Source organism: Archocentrus centrarchus, chromosome 23, assembly GCF_007364275.1.
Source record: "Archocentrus centrarchus isolate MPI-CPG fArcCen1 chromosome 23, fArcCen1, whole genome shotgun sequence".
Lineage (NCBI taxonomy): Eukaryota > Metazoa > Chordata > Actinopteri > Cichliformes > Cichlidae > Archocentrus > Archocentrus centrarchus.
In genome coordinates this window covers 6,492,572-6,515,304 of record NC_044368.1, presented here as the reverse complement: position 1 = coordinate 6,515,304, position 22,733 = coordinate 6,492,572, and the positions used below count along the sequence as shown (strand labels likewise).

Here is a 22,733-nt window from a genome sequence, read left to right as displayed (position 1 = left end):
CTCTGACTCCGCCCAGCAGCTCCTGTGTTGTTATGAAAGCAGAGCAGTGGGTGTGACGGGCGAAGGGTTACGGCCACAGCCTCACAAACTGGTAAAATAACTCATCTTATTATTTATTTTTATCTATGAAGCCGCGAACTGCGGGCTCTGTAGCCTCCGTGTTTAGGTCTGTCGGTGGTTTGTATCTGTCTTGTAGTCGTGGCAGGCTGTGGTCTCTCTACAGTCCATGCTGTTGGATACATAACACAACACGCAGTATCACGTGTCTACGCAGCAGTCGGTGACGCGCAGTCTCCCGGCGGGTTCATGCAACTTTATGCAATGCGTTCAGTAACGTGCGGCATAAAAACACATATAGATTTATATGTTGTCTTAACGTGTTTTAAATGAAATTTAGTTTTTGTTTTTTAAGGTGTTTAACAGTTTTAACTTAGTGCATCTATGCCTAGAAAATATGGGCTAATAAGGTCACGAGATGAAAGCGTTTATGGTAATTTACTTATTTGTGGGTTTTTACTGTGATAAATATGTCAGCACAGTCTGAAGTAGGTTGTTGCTGCAAAAGGGCAAAAATCACATAGAAATCACTTCTGTAATGTATCATGAAGTAGATTTTTCATCTGTGTTTGTGTTTTTCCTCATTTTGTTCTGCACTCAGAATCACTGCAGTCATCAACAATGCTTCGAGCCACCTCTGCCTCCTTGTACACCTGCTCTCAGAGAATGAGGCTGCTCCTACCCCCCTCAGCCTCTGCATCCATTTCCACTGTGAACTCCCCCAACAAAAGAGTGGAAAACCAGCACACTGTGGACTCCCTTTATGAGCTTTCAGTGGATATTCGAAAAGTACGCAGGTTCAAAGGCTGGGTTCTGTCTGAGGGAACTGTCTATGTTTCTGAGACCGTTGACCTGTTGAGGGACATGGGTGCAGACGCCCCAGCTATCACCCACATCCTGGAAACTCACCCCGAGGCTATCCTGTGTCGCCCGGATGACATCACCACTCAGCGAGACCTCTGGCTGTCTGTCTGTGCGAGCAAACGTCAGTTGATGAGCATCATTGAAAAGTTCCCAGCCTCCTTTTTTACACTTACTCACCACAGTAACCAGCAGGCCAACATCCTTTACCTCCAGAACCTTCGCCTTAGCAACAGGATCATCAGCAAGCTGATGGCCAGTGCCCCGCAGAGTTTCAGTCAGCCTGTGGAGCGCAACCAGGAGGTCATCCACACGCTGAGGGAGACCTACCTCGACCTGGGCGGAGAGGAGACTAACCTACGCATCTGGCTGCAGAAGCTCCTTAGCCAGAACCCTTATATTCTGCTGAGGCCAGCTGAGGCCTGGAGGGACAGTCTGGGCTTCCTGAGGGAGAAGGGCTTCACCACGGAGGAGCTCCTCAGCCTGGTTTCCCACCTCAAAGCCTCTATGGCAGAGCTGAAGCCTGAGGACATGCAATGGGCGATGGACTACATCGAGGGGGCGCTCTCCTGCTCCAAAGACGAACTCAAGCAAATAGTGATCCGCTGTCCTGCCATCTTGTACTACTCCTTGCCCACCTTATTGGGGCGGTTTCAGGGGCTGATGGACGCTGGAGCGACAATGGAGCAGGTGAAAGAATCTCCAAATGTATTCGAGCTCACCACGCAGATCGTGCTGTACCGTATCCAGAAGCTGTCGTCCTGTGGTTACGACATTCGCTCTGGTAGCCTGGATGTTATTGTGGGAACAAAGAAGGACTTTGAGATGAGTCACAGCAAGCTGCAGCTCAGGCCGCGGAGGCCGCTCTTCAACCCCGTGGCTCCTCTTAAATCAGCAGAGGAGTGAGCGTCAGTGACAGGATGAAAAGTTAGATGCTTGTTATGAAATGCGGTTTATGACTTCAGCTTTGTGCAAGATGCAAATAAGTCAGTTTAAAATCCCAAAAGGCTGAAGACTGCTCAGAAAATATGACACTATGTTTAAAGGTTTCTAGTTTGGGAGGTGCTTTTTATATGAGGAGTGTGTAAGCGTTAAATCATATAATGTGTACAAAGTGCTGTCTGGCGTGTCACACAGCTCCTTCTCTGAGAGAAGACTGAAGCTTCAGTGCAGAGTCAGTATGGTTTTTCCTGAGTTAATATGGGCCTTTGGTGAGGGTAACTATGATAGGTGGTCTAATAGTTAAGTACGGTAACAGACTCTTTGCCTTAACAGAAGTCCAAAAACTTTTGTGCTTGAGAAAATAAAATATTTAAGAAGTCTTTTTCACAGTGTTGGTGATGTTTCTTTTGAGAAAAGACCAATTTTATTTTATGTTACACTTTTGGATGTATTGTATGTTTTAAACATAGGCCATTTTCAAGGGATGCAGTGGGATTACTTTGACTAGCAGGGACCCCAACCCCAAATGCAAAATGACATTGAAACATTGATCTATAACAGAAGCTAGGCCAGAGGAAGGCCTCATCGAGGATTGCCAGCGGCTCCCGAGCCTGGCACCTGAAATTCAGATAAATGATCTCCAAGATTTAAATGGCATCGGATGATCCTTAACCTGCCAACTCCCTTGTACAAAGTCTGCAATGTGGCACTGACATGCAGCAGTGTGAGAATAGAGAAGGTGGTTTTCCAGTGTATTCATCTGTAATGAGTTGTCCTGTTTCCTGCTGTGGGAAAACAATGTCCTATGCAAGTGCAACATTTCTCCACTGGGCCACAGGGTCACCAAAAGGAGCCAATTAAATGACTTCATGCACTGCTAGCTTAACCTTAAAAAGAAAAGACTGAAACTGTTGATATATTTAAAACAGTTTTAATTCAACAAGCACGTTGGGAAGAAACAAAGAAGCAAGTGAAGCAGTTCTCTCCAGTGGTACATTTATTGGGAGTATATGGGTGGTGGGGGTGGCACACCAGGATATGAAGGCTCTGTAGTCCTCTCACCTTTTCTCAATCAACACAGACGAGGGCAATAACATGGTGGTTAGTGTCATATTGATGCTGGAAGGAATAAAATGAGTCCACTAGTACTGAGACACAAAGGATTTCTGTTGATATTTACACTGGATGGCTCAATGTGGAAAAACTTTAAAAACTTGGGTGCATTAGCAGAGCTTTCTGACCATTTGTGTCTTAATGGATGGCCTAAAAATGATTCTTTTTTATTGAAAATTTTCCAAAAGAACAATCAATCCACAATGAATTCTCATATCAAAAATATATCAATGGGTCTATGGCTACACAAAGAGAAAACACATACAATATCCAAATATGTACAAGTCGTATGTGAGCTGCTTTTAGCAAATTCATTATATACACACACAAGGACTTTAGTCTCAGAAATATTAACCTAAAGAGGAGCACAGTGTAACAGCACTGGCCGGGCCGTGTGGCCCACACCGCAATATTATTCAGTCCGATTTAGATGAGAAACGTGTGTTTAATGATGGGTTGAGATCCATCCTGAAGGTGTGCTCGTGCGTTGTAGTGCTGTAAGGAAAATTTAAGTCTTTTTTTTTTTTTTTTTTTTTAGCGTCCATTTTGTTTCGGCTGTGTTCTCGATATGATTGATGGCGAGTCCGCAGAAACACCTGCAACACAAGTAAAAACAAAAAGAGGTGGCGCTCAGCCCGGATCTCTAAATGCATTTAGCAGCATCAGGGTCAGTGCAGTCATACGTATGTTACATCTTAAAACATTTAGAAAATCTGACCTACAACAATGATCCAGCTTCCTCAAGTGAGGATCATCTGCTGATATCAGGAGCTTTAAGACCACAAAGACACTGATGGAAAAAATATCCTCTTTTTTTCTGTCTGCACTACTACAGGAACTGAGGTTCATGTAGTAGTTCATCATGTAGTCCCCTCCCCCCTTACTACAAAGTAGGTACTGCATAACAGGAACTGTGTCCATTGTTTGATCGATACAAGTACACCGTACCAAGACACCACCATTAAAAGAATGTAAACACTGATAAAACATGAGCCATGTAAACAAACAGCTCTCAGCCATCCACACGTTTATTTTCTTCTTCTTATCTGAACTTAAAAAAAAATGCAAGAGCGTGAATTCCGGGCTTTATTAAGCTGATACACGACGGAGGATCGGTGCTAAATATAAAAATGTGGATTCAGTAGGTTTCCCTGCCTCAAAAATCAGGAATTAAATTCCTATTTCTGACTTCCACTCTGAATGCAACTACTGTTACCAAAGGACATCCTGTATGTGTTAGATACCATCTTAGCATTATATCCTTTTTGCTACAAGGAAAAGAATGAAGTATATCATAGTGTGTGAGACTGCAGCTGACCTCTTTAGTGGATGCTCTGTCTCTGGACTTTGGAGCTTTTGCCATTCCCAGAGTCCTCACTGTGTCGTTTGCCACTGGTCTGAGTAGGTGGGTGGTGTTCAGGTCCTAAAAATTTAAAAAGCACATTTCAATAAAATATGAAACTATAATTTTGACTAAATACAGAAACATGGCTTAGAATGAAGACAGTCTTTTAGAGGTGGCGTACAGTGATGGTGCAACAGAGGACTGAGACTCTCAAACTTTCAACCAATTAAGAAGGATTAATCACAAAATTCATCATCAGTCAGTAGTGAAATGTTTCACTCGCACCTTTTTGAATTACAGGACCAGGAATCTGCTGAGTGCCTTGACTGTAACACATCATACTGGTACTGGCAGCGTAACCTGGAACTTCAATTAAGATTTAAGGATTAGCAGCAAAACACTGAAGAGGACCCAGGAAAAAAGAACGCAAGTTCTTGCAAGTAAGCAAAGGTGTAAACACCTGCAATAAAAGCTGTTTTAGCTGCTCCCTTATTTACAAGGCATCGCCACAGCAGGTACACTCTTCTCAAGATCAAACCAGGGATATTTTGCTTGTTAAGCAAATATGTAACCACTACATTTATGAAGTCACTGTGCAAACACCTGCAACATGTGCACCAGACACCAATGGAAAACTGGACAGCCTGTGATGGCCTTTAAAAGCTCTCTAACCTGTACATTTGGTCTAAATGTGGTTGATTTGGTTTGGTTGTAGTTGACCCATTTTTCTGTTATTAGAGGTCTAAAATATCCAAATGGTATGCATCCATCAAGGCTATGCTCATTTATATTTCTTTAAATTTGTTTAAAGAAATGCAAACAGGTGTTTTTTTGTTGTTGATGTTTTTTAACACATTTGTTTTATTTTGCTCTTAAATTGCTGTGATCAGACAACCACTCCAGGTAGACCACACAGCAGACATCAGCACAAAGAAACAGACAAACTTTACTGTTTTCACATGTTATGAAGGTGCAGGGTAAGCACTGCCACCTCACAACAAGAAGGTTTTGGGTTTGAATCGGCTGGTTGTCTCAGGAGGAAAAAAAGTCCTTTTACTGTTTTAGACTCTAAAACGTTGAGCTGACAATAAAAAGAAAAAAAAAAGCAAATTGGAAACTGATCAGAAATCAATAAGATAACCAAGTTATAGCACCTGGTATCAATAAATTCCCAATCAGAATAAAAACTGCACACACAGAAAAACAAAGTATCAAGTGTGTAACCAAGTGAAGACAAATGTGATCAGTGACAGATTTGTGCACTGGTTGTTAGTGCCCACCATGTTGGTGCATGCCAGCACTGGTTTGCGGATCCCCCTGCAGGTACATCATGACACCGCTTTGCCACTCTCCCTGGGAGTGAACCGGCATCTGATAGGCTGAGAAACAAATTAAAAACAACAAACAGGTCATCTTCAAAGATTTCACTGCCAGAGGCTACACAGGAAGTGTCAGAGGAGGAGGTGGTCTCTGTGCCACTTACTAGATGGAGCTGCAGCATCGCGTGAAGTCTCAGAGAATCGCATTGCATCTGAGGATGTCTCAGCATTCCCATTCCCGTTGCCATTAGAGCTGGAGGGAACTGTAGCCAAAAGGCCTGCAGAAACAGAGGTCAGTCAATAACTTAATAATAACATGAAACATCAAGTGAAACACGTCTGTGTAGTTTAAATACTTCACATATAGCCATTTATGTTCACTTTGATTATTTTTCTTTTCTACTCTTGAGTTTCTCGTAGATTCAATCTGAGACATTTTAAAATCTGCTGGCTGTAGTTCAGAGTCAGGCAGGTTCTATTATTCATTCATTCATTCATTCATTCATTCAGGGGCCAGTTATTTTAATTTCCACCTCCATATTTTTATGCTTGCAGTCTACTAGAATAGCTTTATATGACTAACTATTTCAAACAATCCTTATTTATGTAATATTGAGCCTTGGTGCTGCCCCTCCCACACAGAAAGTGGGTGGGGCTTCTGTGCTGCCTGAGATGACCTCATTAGGGATATTCACTCCAACTGGTATCATGCAGTCAAGATTAGAAAAAACTGTTTGAACAAGAGCCTCATAGGGATTATTTACATATGCCAAACTCATTATTTAATCACTGCAACAGTGTATACCTGAGAGAAATCAAAGAAAAGCTTACTATCTCCACTTTAAAGATATTTTTGGGGCTCAGTTTATTATTGGAAAGCTGACAGCACAGAGGCAGACAGGAAACAGCAGAGAGAGCAACATGGAGCAAAGGATTGCAAATGAAATTACAGTAGCTGTTTCAGTTGTGTGGTTGAAGAACATTAAAAACAGGGGATGACTTGTTCTGTACAAATCTGGCTGAAAAAAGCTTATGCCATGTTTTCAGTAACAGACTTTCAAGAGAAAAATCACTGCTTGTGATCCACTGGCTGATCTTTCTTCATTTTAATTAAAAAAAAAAAAAAAAAAATGCTTCATCTGCATCCTTACCGAGGCCTCTGTAACAGGAGAGCTGCTGGTAGATCTGTTTCATTCGCTCGATGTTGAGGCGGCTGGCCTCTGCGTGGTGCACCATAGGCTTTGGATAATGCACTCCAATAATACATTTGGCTGCCTTCTGCACAACCTCTGGAGCGTTCCAGGGATCATAAATATACTTGGCTGGAAATCCCCTCAGAACGGGCAGGTAGCGGCTGAGTGGAGAGATGAAGAAGTTTAGTGGGCATGTGGGTGGGTTAATTTATTTCCAGGAAAAGCATCACATCTGCTGTGGTGGAATTAGCCAAAACTGATTTATCACTGGAACAGCATCAACCACCCAAGGCTGGATGGAGGTCTCTCAAAAACAGACTCATTTCTTTAAGTAGGCACAGATTTGTTAAAAATTTTATTTTACAAATCTAATTTTACATGAATAAAGCCTAAGCTTCATTGCTATATTATAACTTCTTACTTTTCTTGCAAAAATTCCCCAAATACAGATGTTTTGACAAAAGCAACCATACCGTATGTAATCTCCATTGGGGTCTGTGCGTCGGCCAAAGCCCACTGGGCAGTAGCAGTGGAAGAACTGCTGGAAGAAAGAGCTGCAGGAGAGCCACATCCAGCTGCCTGCATTCACACTCCAGTCTGCATCCAGCAGCAGCTCCTCAAACACCTGAACACACAAGCAGAAAAATCTCAGATCGACTGAGAAGCAATATTTGGTCCTCCTGAGATAGCTAAGATCAATTGATTTGGTCAATTCTCCAAAGTGTTTGATTATGATGAAAAAAAAAAAAAAAAAATGCAGAAACTGTGGATAACATTCTGATTAAATATAGAGTTCCCATCATGATCAACATCAATTAGTTACTTCCACAGTTCTTCTAACATTTTGTAAAGGAAACAAATGATAAATTTATAAAGCAATCCATTATTTACTATGAACAATACCTTCTGAAAGCAAAAAACTAATTTTGGGTGAAAGAGAGCAACAAATCTTACAGCTTCTGGAAAAGACACAAATATTCCATTTTTAAACTACCCAAGTGGTGTTTGGTATGAAGTAAACAGATACTATCATTACTCCAATCAGAAAAATAGTAAGACATTGTCTACCTTCATGCCCTCTTCCCAGCTAATCCACAGGTCTCCTCTTGTCAGGAAACAGGCCACGGCGTGCCTGGCCAGGTGGTGTATCCAGCCTTCCTGCCTCAGCTGGGTCATGATGGCGTCGATCCAGGGGAAGCCGGTCCGGCCCTCCGCCCACTTGGCCAGCGCCTCGGGGTTGCGGTCCCATGGGATCTGAACACAGATGGGGTTGCTCTCCATCTTGTCGAAGCAGGGGTTGTTGGTGGCCGCCGTGTAAAAGAACTCACGCCAAAGCAGCTGACCGTAGAGCGAGAGAGGAGGGGAACTGTTCTTCTTGACCTTGTGGAGTAGGAGAAGGGCATATTAATGTCTGAGGTAAATAGAGATTTGACCAGATTATTGTGCATTTTTTTAAAGTCAGAATCGTCTGTAGTAGCAGACGAAAAGTAAAAGTAAAAGACAAAAGTTTAAGAATTACGTTACTTTAGATCATTTACATGTAAGCACTGGAGTGCAAATATACAACATCAAAATCTAAGAGCGAGGCAGTACTAGTTAATTCACCTCATTATAGCACACACTGTGAATCATGACATGTTAGAATAAACAACCAGAGCAGTAAATCACCCCTGCAAATGCTTCTGATGTCACAATACTGGGTGTATTTTCAATGACTCATTCCTTGTGTTCTTTTTTCCGTTGCTTATGTCTGTTATGACCCCCATTTTGTAGACAATCTGTGTGTGTGGGTGTGTGGCCTCGGCGCTCGGTCATCTCTGCCATCAGACTGTACCCCTGACAGCTATCCACCAATGAACCTTTCAGCTTCTCATCCCCTATCAGTTTGATGCATTAACCAATCTAATAATACTCATACCAGGGCCAAGTTTCATCAGCAGGCCTAAAAAGATTCCAGCCCAGTGCGGCACCACTCAACTTGTTCAACATTCAGCCAACCACAGCCTGCTACTGCCAGCCACTGCCTTAGTTACAAACACAATAAATCCCTGTCTCTTGCACTCAGATCTGAGTCAGTGTCCTACTTTCAGGTTCCTGCCTGTGAGGTAATGTGTCTAAAACTGAAATACGCAGAAAGGGAGAAGCACCCTTCATCTTTTGTCTTTATTTAATCCAAAATCAAATAAATGCAGTAATAATTTACACTTAAATAATACACCAGAGTATCAAAAAACTGCCCTTGAATCTGATAAGCATATTGGTTTTAATTACTGCACTGACCTGAATGTAAGATGATCTGATTCTTTTTCTTTTCCAACAGCTGTTTCTTGAGAAGATTATTTCAAAATATTTGTCATTTTATCAGTTAAATGAAGTTTAATTTAGTCCAGAGAGAAGACATCCTGGAAACCTTCTCCCGCTGAGCGTGAAAGATAAATGACCTTAATTACAGCATCCTCCTGCAGGTCAGAATTATTTTATCCATTCCTAACAAGGCTGAGAGATTAATCAAACTTTAATTTCACTTTCAATTTTGGCTTCCAACCATTTCAGCAAGATCAAACAGGGTAGCTAAGATAAAACAGCTATTGTTCTGTGTGATTGTTTTATCCTGTGTTAAATTCTTCTCACCCATTCCTCTGCAGTGGTGTGGTTTAATCCTCCCTAAGTTGCTCCCAGTTTAGCTGAGTGTGGGCCAAGAATATGGAAATGGGGGCCTTTTTGTCAACGGGACGGCAGCAATTAATTTTCCCAAGGGGCCACATGAAAAACTGGGACTGTTGTGGAGGGCTGGACTAATAAGTGTATTAAGAGATAATATTAAGATTGAGCAGAATTGGGTTCAGCTCATTGGCGCGGCCCTCCACAATAATCCCGGTTTCTTACGTTGCCCCTTGGGAAGATGAAATGGCCACCCCTGATTTAGAGGAAGTAAAAGTCATAATGCAGGAGGGCCTGCAGAAGGATCATTCATGGTCACCTCTGAAGGTCTCTCACCCAGTCTGCTTTCAATAGAGGGAGCTAACATTCTCTTCCAAGTCAAGACACTTTTGCTTCTCACTGCTTTTGTGAAATCTCTCACAACATATGAGTCTGCTGCAGCCTTAACCTCTTATCACCTTTGTCTGCAACCATATCCATCTCGCTTTTGCAACATGGGCTTTATGATCAAAAACACCCACTACTCTAGGCATCCTAAATCTTTCCACCTCATTTTTCAGATGACTAAAAAAAAAACAAACAAAAAACCAAACATTTTAAATACATTTAAAAAAATAATCAGACACCCAATTATTCAAGTGCAATGTTTAACATATTCCTACAAACTTGCCTTCCTGTAGAGGTCGGTGAGTTTGAAGTAGAAGAGGCGGCAGGAGAGGCAGCCGAAGCGCAGGTACGGGCTGAGGCCTGTCGGACTGGCGAGCAGCGAGTTGGCGTTCATCCTGGGACGCTCAAAGTTGGCCACCCATGCCTGATGAGAACGATCGCATGAAAACCTGAGACTTGCATAACTGAGAAACTCATTTTAAATGAGAGAGCAGTAGGACAGTACTCAAAATAATGACTTATTTAACCACAATTCTCAGCTGGATTTTATTGGATTTGTCTGACCTTTCTCTCCAAGTGCCTCTCAAGTCGTGTGAGAGCTTCAGTCTCTCCCCCTGGCCACACAGCTGAGGACAGGCCTTCGGTATCAAAACCTGCAGGGATCACATTGGAAGCACACATTATAATATATTTGGAAAATTTAAATATTTTTTTGAAAAAAATACCTGTAGTTTATATAACATTTTAGTAATCCACATTACGACCACAAGAGGGCAAACCGATACAACCAGAGGGAAAACTACTTTTGTGGGTAGATTTATTTAAACAGGCCTTTTTACTCCTGTCCATCATCAGTTTGTGTTTCCAAAACATTTTTAATCATAAATGTCGACCGTTTAGAAGTTAATGTAGGTCACTAGCCTATTGTTACCCTTAACTAGTTTTGCACATATAAAAACATTCGTGAACAACTTAATCAAGAATGAAAGTTTAAAAATCTACTTTAATTTTAAAAAAACGACAGGAAACTGTTATGACCTAACACTGTTAACCTTGAGTTGTTCATATATCTGCTCGTTTCACATTTGCTGATTACAGCACGCTTAATCATTGACCATTCTTTCCTCAAATCAGCAGTAGTGTATCTGAAGTCTGACACTGCAAAAGCTACGCTGACACAGCACTCATATTCTGACTTTGGGGACATAGACTGTAAATAAAAGACAGACAACACCACTGTAACATCACTCACTGGTTAGTAAGGTCTGGTATGAATCCTCCATACAAAATGGGAATTATCCCTACTGCCATTGTGGTGTTGAGTGAGAGGCAAATCTGATCCAATTTACAACACAGATGCATTCACTGTACCTGCGTAACCTGAAGCAGCAAAAATATTTTACATCCACTCCATGTTTGCTGTATCACAAGTGGACTGTGCTACACTAACGCAGTCGCAGCTGCTGGGTCTAACAACGTTTCTGTTGGAAACTCAGCTTTGCACAGTTACCACTAGTGCTGCTTTTTCCCCACAAACGAGTACTACTTTTTTATAATGAATTTCACTATCTAATCAAATTTGGATCTTACCCAGTTCCTCCAGGGAGGGGACTCCAAACTTCTCATCATGGTCTTCAGAGAGTGGCGTAGTGCATTTCCCCATTATCTCAGCTGTGATGGACTCTGCAGGCACCTCCACAGGGTCCATACGACTGATGAGAGTCTGGAACCGCTTGTAGGTGAGGGGAGACTGACCTCCGTTTAACTCTATGATCCTGCAGAGTGCAAACAGAAAAGAGACGCATCAAACAACTTGTTCAGCACAAAAAAAACCAACAATACGACAATAGTGTTTGTTGTGGTTAGGTAAGATAAGATAAGATAGTGTTTATTTGTCACATGCACAGTTATACACAGTACAATGCACAGTGAAATGTATTTTGAAATTATATTATTGTAACTTACTTGTCCAGGTCATAGAGTGTGTGGGAGATGCGCACTGTCACCTCAACTCCAGCCTCAGAGGCCAGCTTCTTAATAGCTGCATCTCGCTCTTTCCCAAAGGGCTCAGAGTCATACTCATAGGACAGACGAGTAATTTTCCACTCCTGGAAAAGAGGGGGTAAACCAAAGAACATTTAGGATTCACATGAAATGTTTGAAGCACCCTTGTTGTGTAGCTTAAATCTGATTCACGTCACCTTGAAAAGCCTGGGAAAGACATCAGTGGGTTGGCCTCGGATCACAAACAGACGTGAGTTGAGCTTACGGAGGCTGGAGTCCAAGTCCTCAAGACTCTGCAGTAAGAACCTGCAGATGATGACAAAAAAACCCCAAAAAACCTGAGTATATCAACTGGATGTTCAAAAAGATGTTACAATCTCATTAACTGCATGATGCACCAGTTAAATTAGGGAGTAAAATTAGGGTTTGACAAGAGGGAAAAAAAAAAAAAAAAAAAAAGTAAAACACTTAAAAAAGTAGGAGTTTCCATTCACTTTGCCTTTTGGGATTTTAATACAGTCGAATTTACTGAGACCACCTACTACACACCACACCACAATAAATCTATTCTTTATTTTTATTGCACTTCACTAAAGGTTTCTGTTATGTGATAAAAGATTTTTAAGCCCTACTCAACTTTAAATCAGAATCACACATTTAGGAAAATACATTTTTCCATTTCTTCCATCATTAAAAAAAAAAGAAAAAAAATGAATGAAGTTGATTAAAAAAAATAAATAAATAAAAACTGAAGTTGATGTATGATGTATTTGCTTAAGGCATGTCCTGTTACGTAAACTCTAAAAATATCTCTTCACATGAGCTGACTCTCCTCACATAACAGTTATTCCAGACAACATATAACAGTCACCCCTGCAGATTTTTGGCTCCTGAAACACCCCCAATTTATGGAGGACTGAAGATAAATTTGATAAATGTGATTTAAGGTGATAACTGATATTTCAGTCAGGTTTTATTCTTCTTGCATATTTGTTTTTTAATTAATTTAACTATTTATTTTTATTGCGCTTTATTCAGTAATTTTATTTATTTTTATTTTTTTTAAAAAAGAACCTTTTTCCCCTCTTGGACTCTTACCACCACTCAGGATTAGTTACACAAATGTAAATAAATAATACGTATATTCATAAATTTATGCATCTTATAATGTCTACATTTATTTATATTACGGTATTTAGGTACATTTATATTGTTTAGGAACATTTAATAGCATGTCAAACTATTTACATAATCACTTAATTCTTTATTTGTTCACTTTTGGTGCTTCTGTGTTGCTCAAACTCAATCTCCTTTTATATTTTCATTTTATCACCAAAAATGCACATATAGAATTATATAAAATATATAATCAAAAAAAATTGATGAATGTCCCCATAACTGATGTTTTGGTTTTAATTTTGTATTTCACTTCATCCATTCATTAAATTACTCCTTTATTAATTTATCTTTAAAACATCATCCCTCAGCAAGACTAAATAAACAAACGATAATGATTGGGAAATTAATACGTTTACATATCTAATAAATGTATAAATAAATTAATGCCTATGTTATTTCTGAATATTATCTAAGTCAGTTTAATGCCATACCATCTTATTTACTGAAACTTGTTGGTGCAAAAATTTATTGATTTTGGCCCTTTTTGGTCTCCCATGTAATTTTACCTCCAGTTTGCATGAACAAAGATTGATATGATTTTTGTGCTTAAGTCATGGATAATCACACTGTACTTATCACACGAATGTGATGTCAATCTATTATTAGATTGTTTTTTTTAACTTAGATAAAATTTTCTGTCCTTGTTCTACATAGCCCACACTGATGAAGAGTAAAATGAATTTCTTTAAGCATCAACAACAATGTAGGTCAAATGCAGGGAAAAAAAAAAAGGACAAACTCTTTGATATTACCAGGATTAACTAAAGTACAATGTCTCTTCTTGTCTGTCCCTTCAGATTAATGCCTCTTTTATTTCCAAAAGACTGAATCACGCAGACAGTGCATGAGTCGACCAGCCCTCACCTACAAGTTTAATCATCACTGTGTGTAGCTATAAGCATCAGAACACACACCCACCGGTACACACGTATAAAAAAACACAAAGCGTCAGTAACGTGGTGCTTCCCGTGCTGTTGCTATAGGTACCAAATTTTGTAGGTGGAAGCTTCCTGTATCATCCAGGTCTAATCATGTTTTTTCACTGATAAGACAGCCTGGTAGGTGCACTGTAAATAGTATTCACTGATAAACAAGCTTAAACACTCTGCAAATATTATTCAGCCATGGCATTTGAGATAATGTATTGCCTTATGAAGAACACTCGAGAACTCGAGAAAATAACTGTGGCAATGTTTATAATGCTTCGTGCTTACCTGACATAAAAATATCAAAAGTTCAGTGGGGGGGGGGGGGGGGAGGCTGTAATGAGAGTCATTATTCTCATTCTGTTGGCATTTATTTTTAGGTCACAGCTCCGACCAAAGATCAATCACATGTACAACATGTGGGTTAAATGTAGACGGGCTGAACTGTGCAGTGGAAAAAAAAGCACAATACACCAATTATCTTTCAAATTATTTGCTTTTTGGGTGATTTAAATTTTGTATTCATGGCATCAATTACTTATGTGTTTTTAATTTTGTTAGATTGAGGCCTCTGTACACCGCAATCCTCACACTACTGAAAAAAATACCAACTACGGTGATTCTGTCCCTCCTGTGAGGCCATGTTTCGAAGAACGCAAGAGTAAGACAAGTCCGGAAACTCTGCCAAGACAAATCCTAGATAATGTTATATGTTGAATTGGATAAGCAGAAGAGGATGGATGGATGGATGTTGATAACAATTTGACGTAGGAAATATATATATATTGTTCTTATTCGAGGTGGATAACACAGTTTTAAGAAATGATAATATCATATCAGCACGACACAAACCAACTGAAACTTCACTAACGATAAGAGTGAACTGTTGCTTAAGTCGAGCTACACCAATACTGGCGTTTCTGTTCCATGTGAGCTGCAGTGTAGAGCTGCAGAAGGGACTAACAACTCTCCTGTGTCTTGACCCAGATTTTTCCTGCCAGACCAGGGGCTGAGTCCGAGGTCATTCCCTACGCCGGCTGCTTTGCTCTCCTGACCTCTGAGGACAGTTTGATTCTGCAAAGCCAGACTCAGACTATCCAGAAAAGCTGTGACCTTAAGCTATGTTTATCTGTGGACTTTAAAACAGAGACAAAACTGTGCTGAATTCAATGCCAGACGAAATCCATTCATGTCTGTTTTTCATTATTTTCACTCCCACATCTGTCCTATTTTTTAAACAACTCTACAATTTCACTCTCTAATTTCACCCACATCACTTCATAACTGTGGGCCACCCAGCGTGAGAATTTCAACTAGCTTAAACAGATCTGAAAAAGGATATCAGACAGATGCAGCTTTGTTGGGATTAGCGTTCAAAGCAGTGCGCCATACCAGAGATAGTGGGGGTCTCCTGCAGAAGCAGACGTGCAGAAGTAGGTCAAAAGGAAAAGAGGAATGAAAGAGTTTTTTCCTAACACACTGACCTACTTATGCCATGCCTGTCGCTGTAGGAAAAGAGGGAAAGTTAGAGTGATTATGTCATCTGGCACTGACCCACCTTGTTTACTGAGGATCACCGCCTAGATCTCAAGAAAAGGGAGTGCTCGCTGTTTCATAAGCAATTCCGATGATAAGAAATGCGCAGAAACAGGTGCCAGTTACAGGCGCTGCAGGCTGCAGCACGATGTTTACAGCATCCTCTTTGTGCATTACTATATTTTGTGGCTTTGCTTAGTTTCACTATGAGCAAAATGCACCAAGAGATAAAAACCAGAGGCACAAAAGTGCAGTAACAGTACCCAGCCCTGATTCAAGCAAGGCAGAACAGGTCATCTTCAAATTCAACATTCAAATAAGAACCCTTTGGAAACATAGTTCAACAAATCTGAACTAGAGCTTTCCTTTATACTTTATCATCATTTTACTCCGTGTCCGATTTGTGCATTAAAAAAATGAAATAAAGGGAATGAATCAGGGCACGCTGAGTGATCTGCGTGGGCTCTGCGTCAGCCCAGGCTCCTGTTACATAAATGTGGAAGCATAACAACATGGACGCTCATAACAGGCGTGCCTTTTTTGTGGTGCTGCTGCTCTCGTTCTCTTCCAAAAACAGCATGAGACTACAGTGCGAACCAAAGCTCACGGCGGGAATGGAAACATAAAACACAAAGGGAGACACCTACTGTACTGTAAACCTCAGGGGGACTTTCATTCATCCAACAGTTATATGTAGGCCATCAAAACTGCCAAGTAAGATGCTGCAGTTTCTACACAACCAGGAAGCTGAGTCCCACTGAACAAATAAGTAAGAAGGATGCCAACTGTTTGTTTTTACTGGGGAACTTTACATAAAACTGTCAGCCAGCGGGGTGACAGGCTGTTAAACTCAACGGTCCTCAGACTTATCTCTGATTCATGACCCTAAAAAGCTTCATATACTTATTCGTGTCACTAGACACTAACTGCCTGTTCCTATCTCAGCTGTCAAACAATCAGAGACACATGCTGACAGTCTGGAGGTCAGGAAATGTCAGTTACATAAAATGTGGCCTCTATAGCAAAGAACTATAGGGTCAAAATAAGCCAGTAGAACATTTTAAGGAAAGCTGAGAAACATGCAAAAGTAAAGCAGTAATTAGAAGTGCATTTTTAGCATCTAAAGTTTAGTCCCAATAGTTCAAACTAAAAACAGAAAACCTCAAGAGAATACAGAGAGACCAAAGACCTTTTCCCACATGTGGAACACAGCAGGAAACCGTGTGCTTCAGATGCAGTCACACTACTGATAGATTGATTTAGGCAACAGAGCTACCTGGAAACAAGATCCAGGAGGCAGGGTATATGATGCTCACTTGCTAGAAGCAAATGCGCCAGATTATTGAGACCCCGGCATGGTTGCACACTGGTAGCTTGTAGTTTCTACACAGCTTTGCAGACTCACGTCTACATTTTCTGTACTGTCACTGGGGTGAGTGTCAAAATGTGTGAATCATAATATACAAACGAACTTTACTGTAGAGAAGTGTTAAAGCAATGACAACTGTGCTGCAGCCATTGTTTGTGCTTCACACATTCATTTTAAACTTTGATGTTTTTGCTGTTTGTTTTTTTTTTTACTTCTTCCTCTTTGTGGTGAACTCTGCTGTCACTGACTTCCTGTTCAAGTCAATTTTTTAACCAACAGACATTTCACCTACGCACCTACGACATTTCACCGTCATTGCAGTCGTGCTCTGGAGGTCTGCACACAAATGCATCTCTAGAGCCGTGGCATAGGTTGAAGTCCCTCTCTCTGCGCATCCAATGCGTTATTCTTAAATCTCCACAGTCTGACATCACACAGATCTTGTATTAGGGAGCTGGTTGGGTAAACATCGGGTAAACCGACTAGGTCAGATGCTTGCTTCCTATCAAAGTTCATAGCTATGGTGCACGTGCGTTAAAGCAACTCACTACTTGCAGCTCTGGCTGAGATCCATACTTTCAGGTGTTTCATCTTTACAGAGGAAATATCTGCTGATCTGAATGTAATTTACACTGCTACAGCCTTGTAACACAGACCATAGTTGGTATATGTGGTCTGTAACGTTATGAGTCAAAGAAACTCGATATGTTTGGGAGCTGCTGATGTGCAATAAACCTCTTTATAAACAACAGTTAATTATGTCATAAGCTGAAAGCCATTTAAGAATAATTAAAGTCTAGCAGGGAGGTGAAAATACTGTTTACCAATCGGAGATCTTAGTCACCTTTTGAAGGACAAAGTAATGTTATAAATTATGTGTGAAGTCAGTACTCATTATGCTTGATCTAACAGATATAATTGGTGTTTCCCCTGGTTTTGATGTTTTGTTGCCTGGTGATTATTTAGTCAAGATTACAGTTTAGTGTACAATACATCTAAGAAAGTAAAGGAGTGCAAATGATATGTTAGTGATCTTATATAAAGTCTATTAATGTCATAATTTGCTGTAGTTTCCTATGCATCGTATATGGAGGTCAGAATTCAGGCAATCATGCAGCAGCTCCGTGACCTCTTTTTGTTTTTTATTTAGAAAACAGACCCGCTTTGAAAAAATGAACAAAACTTGGCAATCAGCACCTCAAAAATGTAACTGATTTAAATTAAAATGCAAGAGTAAAACCTGTTGGGCAATGCTTTACCAAACTATTCCTTACATATTTCCTATTTCTGGCAGAAAGTCATGCTCCTGTATCTGAGTCAGTTTAATAATTCTCCCAAATCAATCTATGACTGTACATTTCTGCATCCATAATTCCATTGATTTTCACAAGATCCCCAACATCACCCACTGAAATGCAGCCCCAAACCACAACAGAGCCTCCACTGTGTTTTACAGATGGCTGTACACACTCAATTCTGTACCTCTCTCCTGACCTCCTCTGTACATACTGACAATGATTTGAACCAGAAATTTCAAATTTGGATTAAATCACTGTTGCCACAGATTTTCAGTGCACTTCTTATGTAATTTGGCATACCCCAGCCTTTTCTCCCTATTTACCTTTCTTAAGAATGGCTTCCTAACATCCACTTTTGCAATGAGACATTACAGTATAGACCACACATACCAACTATAGTGAAGCAGATGAACAGCACCTGAAAGTCATGTCCTTAAGAAACAGGAAACAATCCAGAAAAGACCCGACACACGACCAAAGAGGCCCTTCAGTTGATTCATCTGCTGTAGACAGTTTTTTTTTAGGCCTGCCATGTGTCCAGTTTCCTCAGGTTTTTTAAGGACACACCGCACACCATGCTGAGATATGCCAAGTTTTCAGCTAAAAGCTCTTTGGGGATCATCTTGTCAAATTTATCTTTGTGACATCTTTGGCATTTTTAAAATAACTTTAAAAAATGAGAACAAATCGTGGTTTTGTGACAGGCTGGTAGTAACAAAGTGCCTAAAAATACAATTTAAAACCAGTTGTTTTCTAAGTCATTTGTTGTATGTAGCTAACACTGGTTCACCCTCAAGTTAGGTGCCTTTTTTTTTTAATGATTGAATAATTCATAGGCCACTGTGAAGCGGCTTAACAAATTAAAAAAAAACAAAAAACAACAATAAAAAAATTAATAAAATAAACATACAAGGACTGGAGTGAAAATGTGTGAAAAAGCAACCAATGTCCAAAGAAAAACTTTAAAAGACCTCCAGACAGGCGACAAAGAAACACAAAACAGCCACAAACACTCGCAGAACAGCTGCAGAGATAAAAAAAAAAAAAAACAGGTATAGAGACATAAAACACAGACAAAACAGCCACAAAGAAACAAAAACATTCAGAAAAAGACAAAACAGGCCAAAAGAGGCCCAAAGCAACTGCAATAAACACCAACAAAGACGTAAAAACAGGCCAAAGATGCACAAAACAGCAGCAACGAGCGTCTTACGTGTTATTAAAATAGATAGAAATATGCATGCACTGCAGTTTACAATTTTATTTTTGCTCTCTCATGTATCCCCGTTGCTCTGCATGCGTGTTAGCACGTGGTTAAATGCGTGTTTCTCTCACCTCCACCTGTTGATGCCAACGTTGGAAGATCCCGCAAACCACGGGTCGAGGATGTAGACGCAGCGGACCGTATCCGCTCCCAGCAGAGATTCCTTGAGCGACGGGTTGTCGTGGAGCCGCAAGCCCTTCCTGAACCAGTGAATCGTATTAATGACCATTACTCAACTGGACGAGTCCTTTTCTTCCTTTTTGAAAGAGGTCAACAGTCTCTTGGGTCTCGCTCGACTTTTATTCCACCTACTCGCGCACAGTTTCGTTTAGAGAAAAAAAAAAAAGGCCACCTGGAATCCAAATATGTGAAGAAAAAGTCCTTTAGAGTTCAATAACGGAGTCCAACTTTTTAAATTATCCTTGTTCTAACAGAGCTTTTTCCATAATGTCGAAAAATGTAGAAACCGCTGGCTGCTGAACCATTTGGGCCCGAGACAGCGCGCGCGCTCCGGTAATGTGACGACTAAAATGACGGGCTTTAGGACCCGGTGTGCTGTGGAGTCAGGCTTGTTGTATAACTTGTTTTTCTGAATGACGAAAAAATTAATGCATAAATATATACGCTAACACACCTGGGCTGGTCTGCTTTCTACAGACATTAATTAAGTCAAACGCAATAACAGAGTACTTAAACTGGCCTATAATCTGAGCCCACAAGACACCGTGGCAAGACCGGCCGCTCCGTGCCGCAAATGCCAAGGAAGCTGGTTATGTAAATAAAATTTCTGAGAAATATTGTCGAATTCGTCGTCCTATTATCAGCTGGACAAATACTTAGCTGTTATAACCTCTTCTCGGTTCCGTATAACCCCGTCTGCCTCACTCTTGAGCCGATATTTTCAGCAGCGACCTCAAAAGATTTTCCTTTACAACATCCACGAATAGCTGTTCAACCTCCCCACCGCACCTACAACCGATACTCCGCCCACTGCAGACGTGCGCAGGTCGGAGCCTTCTGATTTGTCCGAGTGGCTTTGTGCGTTTCACGGCGTAGTCACGTTTTTGCAGCGTGCTTTCTACATGCCAGCATGAGCAGTCAACTTACCCGCTTTGGTGATATTGTTGAACTGTGACCTCTCACTGGACCGACACAGCACGTCAGCAGGTTAATTTACCCAGTTCTCTAATAACCTTCGGAGGAAAGCAGACTGAAAGAAGGTTTACTCGAGTGTTTTCATTGTTTACTTCATGTTTTATAACAGATCAATGCTAAAAATAAATAAATAAATAAGAAAATAGTTACACAATAGCGTTAACGGAAAAAAAAAGTCTTCATCAGCTGCAAGAGTGCGCGGGCTTGTTTGCAATAAAAGAACCCGGATGTGCACATGAAGTCCGGCATGAGTGGGTGGCACTCGCCCGTCACCAGTGTGTGCGGTCTAGTAAAATATCGAGTGTAGTTAACTTGATATCAGTTATGATTTCTCCTCAATTTGCTCTCAGATTTGCCCAGCATATAAACAAAACTCAGTGGACTTCAAGACTATATATATATATATATATATATATATATATATATATATATATATATATATATATATATATATATATATATATATATATATATAAAATCTTAAAGCCCTTATATTTCATAAATCTGTTCCAGTTGCCTTGTTTCTGAATGAACATGTGTACCTCTAACTATTGTTAATAGTGGTAGTAATCAGTATCAGTGGCTGTAGTGGACTAGAAAATCTCTTTAATATCCAAAAATGAAATGCGTCACAAAACTCTTACATAAAAAGGCTTGTAATTATTATGCAAGATGCAAAATGCTGCCTTGGCCAGTGAAGTAGCGCCATCTTTTGGCCACTGAGGGGCAGTATTGTATCATGTCAGTAACGCCCCCTTACTTTCATGATAATCTATTATATCAATATATGATAATGACAGGGCCTAAGTGAATGCTGCAGGTGAAGTGAATAATGCTGATTAATACTGCATCATGGCACCTGTTAGTGGGTGGGATATATTAGGCAGCAAGTGAACATTTTGTCCTCAAAGTTGAAAAATGAACAAGTGTAGGGATTTGAGCAAGTTTCACAAGGACCAAATTGTCATGGCTAGATGACTGGTTCAGAGCATCTGCAAAACTGCAGCTCTTGTGGGTGTTCCCAGTCTGCAGTGGTCAGTATCTATCAAAAGTGGCCCAAGGAAGGAACAGTGGTGAACCAGCGACAGGGTTGTGGGCGGCCAAGGCTCATTGATGCAGGTGGGTAGCAAAGGCTGGCCTGTGTGGTCCGATCCAACAGACGAGCTGCTATAGCTCAGATTGCTAAAAAGTTAATGCTGGTTCTGATAGAAAGGTGTCAGAATACACATTGCATCACAGTTTGTTGTGTATGGGGCTGCATAGCTACAGACCAGTCAGGTTGCCCATGCTGACCCCTGTCCACCACGGAAAGCACCAACAATGGGTACGTGTGCATCAGAACTGGACCACAGAGCAATAGAAGAAGGTGGCCTGGTCTAATAAGTCACATTTTCTTTTATATCATGTGGATGGCTGATTGCAAGCATGTCACTTACCTGGGGAACACCTGGCACCAAGATGCACTATGGGAAGAATGCAAGCTGGCAGAGGCAGTGTGGTGCTTTGGGCAATAATCTGCTGGGAAACCTTGGGTCCTCTCATCCATGCGAATGATACTTTGACGCCTACCACCTACCTAAGCATTGTTGCAGATCATGTACACCCTTTCATGAAAACAGTATTCCTTGATGGCTTTGGTCTCTTTCAGCAAGAAAATGTGTCACAAAGCAAAAATGGTTCAGGAATAGTTTGAGGAGCACAGCAACAAGTTTAAGGTGTTGACTTGGCCTCCAAATTCCCCAGATCTCAATCCAATCAAGCATCTGTGGGATGTGCTGGACAAACAAGTCCGATCCATGCAGGCCCAACATCGCAACTTACAGGTCTTAAAGGATCTGTTGCTAACATCTTGTCCATGCCTGGACAGGTCAGGGCTGTTTTGGCAGCAAAAGGGGGACCAACACAGTATTAGGCAGTGCTAATGCTATGCTTGAGTGGTGTATATACTTACATAAAAATAGCTTTTTTAAAAAAAAAATTCCAACAATTTAAACCTGGTCTCAGACATACAATGATCTGTAATGGTTTTCTAATGTTTAGCTATAACACAGTATAACGTAATATATTGTAAACATAATCACACACACACTTCAAACTAAGGTAAATCTAAGAACACATGACAAT

General features: G+C 40.6%; 2 protein-coding genes across 3 annotated transcripts; one reads left to right on the top strand and one right to left on the bottom strand.

The window, feature by feature from the left end:
• Positions 1 to 2,232, top strand: LOC115773514 (transcription termination factor 2, mitochondrial-like). The gene is made up of 2 exons (XM_030720296.1): positions 1 to 91; positions 659 to 2,232. Exon 2 carries the CDS (start codon positions 679 to 681, stop codon positions 1,822 to 1,824), a length of 1,146 nt encoding a protein of 381 aa, XP_030576156.1. The 5' UTR covers positions 1 to 91; positions 659 to 678; the 3' UTR covers positions 1,825 to 2,232.
• Positions 2,233 to 2,775: 543 nt separating this feature from the next.
• On the bottom strand, positions 2,776 to 20,434 carry LOC115773190 (cryptochrome-1-like). Of its 2 annotated transcripts, XM_030719720.1 has the most exons (14): positions 19,526 to 20,434; positions 12,080 to 12,188; positions 11,844 to 11,986; positions 11,469 to 11,653; positions 10,443 to 10,531; positions 10,162 to 10,302; positions 7,899 to 8,210; positions 7,304 to 7,455; positions 6,789 to 6,991; positions 5,802 to 5,915; positions 5,599 to 5,697; positions 4,604 to 4,684; positions 4,292 to 4,396; positions 2,776 to 3,569 (listed from the first exon to the last, which is right to left on the bottom strand). In XM_030719720.1, the coding sequence occupies exons 1-13, from the start codon at positions 19,681 to 19,683 to the stop codon at positions 4,296 to 4,298; spliced, it is 1,887 nt and encodes a 628-aa protein (XP_030575580.1). In that variant the 5' UTR covers positions 19,684 to 20,434; the 3' UTR covers positions 2,776 to 3,569; positions 4,292 to 4,295. The 2 variants fall into 2 exon arrangements, with proteins under 2 accessions (XP_030575580.1, XP_030575581.1); XM_030719721.1 differs by lacking the exon at positions 4,604 to 4,684.
• Positions 20,435 to 22,733: the final 2,299 nt, after the last annotated feature.